This window comes from Erigeron canadensis, chromosome 3 (assembly GCF_010389155.1).
Source record: "Erigeron canadensis isolate Cc75 chromosome 3, C_canadensis_v1, whole genome shotgun sequence".
Lineage (NCBI taxonomy): Eukaryota > Viridiplantae > Streptophyta > Magnoliopsida > Asterales > Asteraceae > Erigeron > Erigeron canadensis.
In genome coordinates this window covers 44,681,446-44,688,299 of record NC_057763.1, presented here as the reverse complement: position 1 = coordinate 44,688,299, position 6,854 = coordinate 44,681,446, and the positions used below count along the sequence as shown (strand labels likewise).

The 6,854-nt window shown below is 33.1% G+C and overlaps 1 protein-coding gene across 3 annotated transcripts; it reads right to left on the bottom strand.

Moving 5' to 3' along the window:
- Window positions 1-422: 422 nt before the first annotated feature.
- On the bottom strand, window positions 423-6,191 carry LOC122592952 (transcription factor TCP24-like). Of its 3 annotated transcripts, XR_006322776.1 has the most exons (3): window positions 4,557-6,191; window positions 3,178-3,308; window positions 1,942-2,232 (listed from the first exon to the last, which is right to left on the bottom strand). XR_006322776.1 is itself a non-coding variant. In XM_043765285.1 (2 exons), the coding sequence occupies exon 1, from the start codon at window positions 5,769-5,771 to the stop codon at window positions 4,593-4,595; it is 1,179 nt and encodes a 392-aa protein (XP_043621220.1). In that variant the 5' UTR covers window positions 5,772-6,191; the 3' UTR covers window positions 423-700; window positions 4,557-4,592. The 3 variants fall into 3 exon arrangements, 2 of the variants coding, with proteins under 2 accessions (XP_043621220.1, XP_043621222.1); XM_043765285.1 differs by lacking the exons at window positions 1,942-2,232; window positions 3,178-3,308 and adding an exon at window positions 423-700; XM_043765287.1 differs by lacking the exon at window positions 3,178-3,308.
- Between the last annotated feature and the right edge of the window lie 663 nt (window positions 6,192-6,854).

Here is a 6,854-nt window from a genome sequence, read left to right as displayed (position 1 = left end):
TGATACATATGCCTAAACTTATATCTCAAAAAGAGACCTAAATATAGATCAACATTTATGTTTAGATTTAAGTAGATTCAAGGTGAAAATAATGAAAGAGATCGAATGGAATCCATGTATTAAAATGTGGATGAATCCGGCATGTTTAGTCACATGAAAATTAAGACTATATAGCATTTACTCTTGTATAATGTGTGGTTACATATTAGATACGTATAATGTGAGGCTCGAGACGAGCAAGCTCGGGCTTGTTCTCTCTAAAACTAAACGAATCGAGTTCTGGCTCAACCCGTCCCGTCTCACAGCCCTACGTATTGAAAAAACTGACCAGGGTATGATCCTAAAAATTACCACCATCTCATTTCTATGATTTCTGACAAGCCTTAATTATCTCAATCTCAATTCTAAGATTTTGTAGTGTATATGTCAAAAATAATCACATTCAAAGCATAGAATAGAATCAACAACGTATTGATCAAAAGTCTTTACCGGAACATGACAGTTTGTACTCGGAAATGCAAAAACACAAAAATAAATAAGCAATGGAAGATGAGAGTTATTGTTTGATCCGCCTTGATTAATTCCTTGTGAAAACTATTACTTGTAAACACGGCAAAACAAAACACCAGATCTGCCATATGAAGCATCATAAGCTAGATCTTGTGGTAGTACCCAAACCACGCAATCAGCTTTCCATCTTCTGCATCACATTAACATAAATTGGTCAATATCATCAAATATAACAAACAAACCATATAAACTTCAACTATAAATGTACATCTTTCCATTCCTTACAAAAACAAAATAAGAAACCTAAAGTCTAAAACTAAAGTATCATGTTCAAAGCAAAATTAATATGAATCACAAGACAAGGCTGTCTAATTGTATGCATACTTTGCCAACTACCAACAAAGAAAGATTTATGTTCATGTGACTGCTACTAACATGTTTTTAGACTATTTGTAGAATACAATTTGATATTTTGATCCGACAAAATAAACTTTAGCTACCAGCCTGGAAACAAACATACATATTGTCAAACTTTAAAATTCCACTCCTGAGTATGCTTCCCAATTTGGGTATATATGGTCAAATTTACAAGTCTAATCGGCTTGAAGTTCCATACCTGGCTATTCCTTCATCTTCACATGAAGAATTCAAATGATTTATAAACAAAAAAACAGTATATGAATACATCTGATGTTCTGATGAAAAGAGTTTGCTAGAAAGCTTAATTGGAGAAGACCTCAATGAGCTTTACTACCTAAGTATAGTACTTAAATCATACACGCTAATTGTTTTAGAGCTACAAGTTTCTGTCATTTTTTTCTTCCTAACGCTCCACCAATTTATCATGAATTTTTGGCGACACGGATTACATGTATGAGCTTGTAATTCATATAGTAGCATGTTAGCTAGCAGCTCAAAGTGTTCATCAAAATAGGCTAATCTATGCCTTAGGAAAGGAGAGAGTGTTAATATCATGATATAAATCTCTTCTAATGCTATAGTTTTGTAATCCTACAGTTTTGTTCTGTTATTGTTGCACTTTCAAAATTATGATTCTACTACAATTGTTTTTGCAAGCCATTGTTTCCTTCCATTCTCAGTTCGTTGTGTCCATGTTCTTCAGTATCCTAAGATCATGATATAGATCTCTTTTATTGCTACTCTAACATCTTCAAATTGTAAAAATTTCTTGCTCTTAAATCCCAAATGCTAAGGTATACGACATATGCATCAGCTCATACTTTGAGCCATTTACAATTCTTGAAGGAGAACCAGAACCTTTGCACAGCTAAGACAAACTCAGTTGGCTACACGAGTCCTAAGTTGTTGCTCCCTAATGACTTTTGATTCATATCATTGTCATTTGGCTACCACAAATTACAAATACACCTTATACTAAAGACTCTGTCCAGAATTGGTTTACATGAAACATCCTGCAACTTTTGTGGTTCAAAAGAGGTCATGTGAGGTATACAGAATAATGTCAAGATACAAAAATCATCCCATGACTTAGAAATAGTATTACTATTACTAATAGTACTATGAAAAAAGTGCCCACTCGAGGGGATAAATGACAAGTAAATAATCAGCACACGTTTGATGTAGTTCAAAGAATAAAAACTGTAGAAGTTCTTAGTTACAACCACTTCATTTATCCATATCCAGATATGCAGAATAAAAAGAAGAATCTCCCAAGAGTATCATTTCTCCAGAAGTTTGCATCTGTAATTATATGCTCCAAAATCAAAATCATAGCTCCAAAAGAAGTAGTAAATAGGTGCCTAATGATGTTCAGTAGAAGACTAGAAGACTACTTAAAATGCAAGTGTCATCATAAAAACTATCTAGGATGGATTGATACCACCCAATTCACCTAATACATATGTTCACTGTCTTATCCATTGGTGGTCATCTTAGCTATTCGTAGCCCTTAACCATAACCTAGAGGCTATATTTTGCAAACTCCATATATTTGTTTTCAAAGTTGAAATACCTTTATGTAATTATCTTTTTATGTTTTACACTTTTACTTATGAATAAGAAACAATCAAATAAGTTAAGTTTATACCCAATCTTGCCTTTTTTTAATACAGATTTCTTTTTGAAAACATCATTGGGAAAGTATTTGCATAAGTCATCAGAATAAACAACTTAAAAGTTTGACCCTTACTAAAGGAATCTTCCTAGTGGTGTAAAGCCTATCTTTGTTTGACACTATTTTTGACCCTGCCCTATATGTGGTGGTTGAAAAGATGAAATGTCCAATACTACATGAAGTTTACATGTGTATTTCAAATTTTTAATTTCATTTGTCGTTATTGTCTCTCTTAGAACTTTTATTAGGGAAGACAAACATCTATAAAAATCTGTATACTTTTCTAATTTGTCTATGATAAACTATAAGCTACAACTTCATGATTGATAAATTATCTAAAATATTATTAATTTAAAAACCTTTAAAGTATTTAATTATGGCTTTTATATATGCATCAGTGGGTTTTGTCCTAGTGGCCTTTTACTACTATTGTTGTACAAGTAAATGGTGGTATCATAACAACTTTTCTATCAATTTTTTTCAACCTTTGAGTAGTAAAAATCATAATTGAAGCCAACATATCGTGAGTGATGCTTAACGGATTGACAATGATAGAAACTGTGAATGTTTACCTGATCTTGCGTAGGGCTTTCAAAACTCATTACCGGCACTGAGTGTGTGACACTTCAATAAACCATCTTCAATACGACCCGATATGACACCATATGGGTTTACCTATGATTCTAAACCTGATTTCTATGATCTGTGTATATGTCCATTTCACAACTCTTAGGCGTGCCGAAAAGAAAAACTTATATGAAACTAACATATGTCTTGAAAATCTTTCAATATCTCAAACAAAATCAAAGAATGTTCAACATTTTAAATTTTTAACAAACTTTCTCAAAAGTGACTATATGAAAAGCATAAAGATGTGTTTTGGGTGCAATAAGCACTGGATTAGTCACATAATTAAAGGTCATCCGTACGTGCATGGTGGTTAAAGAAAATATAAAATATACCATAAATGGCCCACCTATGTAACCCTAGGCCTAGGGAGGTATAGGGTCAATGAGATGAGGTGCGTGCCTGCCATATTATTCCCATTGCTCGAGAATCCAGTAGGGTGCGGTGACTCAGAGCCCAGTAACAAAAAAAATAATAAAAATTTCGGTTTCAGTGTAACACCACTCCCATTGGCTTTTAAAACAAGATTTATTTTTAGGAAACTTGTCGGATTATTTAGTATAAGTTGCTTCATTTGGATCTCAGTGGTTAACACCTGTCTTTTCCTCTAGACATGCTTGATATTAAGGAAACCAAACTACCATAATGTAAATACTACTACTATATGTCAATCCCACTAACCACATCCTAAAATGAAACCCAAATTTTGTAGCATTATAATAATAACATATATATAAAATATATGTATGTATGTCGTTTTTTCTTTCCATCATCCTAAAGTAGTAAAGTTGATCGAAAGGGACAAAAAGGTAACGACACTTAAACGTCGTCGTCCTATTGCCAAAATCCTCAAATGGTATTATTATTATCATTATTATATATTAATATAACAAAGTATTGTTGGTAATCCAGTTTATTTACCAGATTATATGAATGCTAGTGGTATATTTTTTTTTCTAGCTATAACAAAGAGTGAAAGACACTAATATCAAATATACTACACAGCTTTCTTATCTTTAACCGATTCATTATATGGATCGGCCGTGGACTTAATGTGGTTATCTATATACTCCGTATATATTATTCAAACAAACTATAATAGAATTTTAGTTAGTGTTGGAACATAAATAGTTGATGTCATGAATAATTAATTCGACTAGGTTCATCTAGCTTGATATTTTCCCTTACTGAAATCAGAATCCAAATCTCACAATTGCTAAAAGTAATAGCCGGCAGGATCATCATATATTAAAACCACAAGTAATAAAGCAAGCAAAATATATATTAAGAAGAGAATAAATCAAAAAGCTAGAGTACTAATTACCGGCCACATATATATGCTGGAGACAAATGTAGCAAGCTAGCTCTTGGATTTATCCTTGTGATGATCAGCATAGTAGTGCCCTCCACTATCTCCTCCGTACAGCCGCAGTCGCTGCGACTCAAGACCGGCTGCCAGAAATTGATTAGTACCACCAGCTGCACCACCCATGTTTGGAGCAAGGAAAAACGGAGAAATTGAAGAAGTAGAAGTAGTAGATCCAATATTATCCACCATGGGCAGTTGAAACCTCTGGAAAACATGATTATGATGATGAGGCAAATCAGACATTAAATTGGACTGAAGGGTCCCCCTATTATTGTTATTGTTATTGTAACCAGAATAACTTAAATTCTCTTGTAAAAAAGAGAAATGAGGCTGAGATTGGCTACAATTGTTATTGTTTCCAAATTGTTGTTCCATTTGAAAATAATCCATAGGAGTAGTACTTGAACTATCATTGTTTCTTCTAATTCCACCAGACATCGTCGACGTCAGAAGATCTGTAAATGAAGGAGTCGTTGTAGTCGTCGTTTGCGAAACACTATCTTGATCTTTTTTAGCCGCGGCTAACCCTCTAGCTCGTTCCCTAGCCCGAATCCGATTCTCAGATCTCGAAAGACAAAGCCCACCTGAACCACCCTTACTGGTCTCCTCCGATGCACTACTTGAATTATTATTATTATTACAAGATTTCGACAACATTAATTCCTCATCTCCAACCAATAATTTCTTTTCATAAGCAACAACATTATTATTGCTACTGTTGATATTATTGAAATGGACAAAAGACGGATCGAGTGACGGAAGCTCAGCAATAGAACTCTCAGCAGCTTTAATCAGCCACTCCACGGCTTTACTAGGCTGGTCATACCCTAACCGATCTTGCAAATCATAAAACTGAATAGCCGTCGGTACCGAAAGCCGTACGCGCCGATCTCGCAACCCTTTTGATGTCAACACTTTGCTATGCCTATCTTTACCACCAGAACCTCTTGAAACCCTAACAATTCTTGATGATGGCCACCTCCCATCTGTTGCTGCTGCTTCATATCTACTACTTACTTTATTCCTATTATTATTATTACTAATTATACCTATTTGGTTGTTACTACTACTATCAATATTATTATCTATTTTTTCATTATTATTATTATTATTGCAACAGATTCTTTGAAACTTACTAACTTGTGTTTGAAAACTCTCATCAACCTCCATATTCTTCTTCTTCTTCTTCTTCTTCTTTCATACCTTGTGTTTCCACCCCCCAATAGTACTACCTAGCTAGATCTTTTTTTTTTTTCCCTTTCTCTCAGAAAGAAAATATATATATATATATATATACTTATATAAATGTATATAGCTAATTAAAGAGAAAGAGAAAAAGAAAAGTTAGAAAGAGCCAGCTAGTTGTTGTTACTGTACTATTGCATTGATGACAAATATTTTACTGTGAACATACATATGACTTGATGAGTACATATAGATATAGAAGATGTTTGTATATATTTTGTGGGTTTGGTTTGATGTATCAGGTTCACAAGAGGTTTTGCAGGCCAGAAAAATATGTCAGAAGGGGAAGCTCCGTTTAAAGCTTATCTTTTTACAGTGTCATAAACATACAGAAAAAAGCAAGGCCTGTTTCTTTATTCAGACAAAGATAATATAGAAAGACAGAATTGAAGCAGTTAAAAAGTACAACAACTACTATCAAAGCATTTTTAATTTATAGTTAATAATTGTGCCACTTATGGGGGGTTTTAATTAATTAATCAAAAAGTTTATTTTCCTTGCATATTATAAATTACATCTAGGGGTGTTTAAAGTCGGATATCCGAAGTTTCGTATATCCGAATTTATGATATCTGAAGTTTCGGATAGTGGATTTCAATATCCGAACTTATACCCGAAATTTCAGATTTCAGAACTATCTGAAATATCTGAATTTTAAGATATATATATTCGGATATTTTCGGATAGGATCGGATATTTTTAGATATTTTTTGATATTAAATAATAAAATATTGAATTTTTTTTGAAGAATAAGGTTTTCGGATATTTCATATATCCGAATATCCAAAATTTTCAAAAATCACTATCTGAATCCGAAATTCTGATATCCGACTTTTCGGATATAATCGGATCGGATTTTCGGATATTCGAATAACGGATTCAGATACGGATAATTTTGAACACCCCTAATTACTATTCTATACAAAAGATTGTGAAATTTTCAAAAACACTCGTCAAGGCCTTTTCAAAAACTCCGTAAAATCCTATAATCTTTCCTAGTAAAATTTT

What these genes read in the sequence shown, in the direction of transcription:
- LOC122592952 (XM_043765285.1), bottom strand. Translation starts at nt 5,771, where the DNA reads ATGGAGGTTGATGAGAGTTTTCAAACACAAGTTAGTAAGTTTCAAAGA.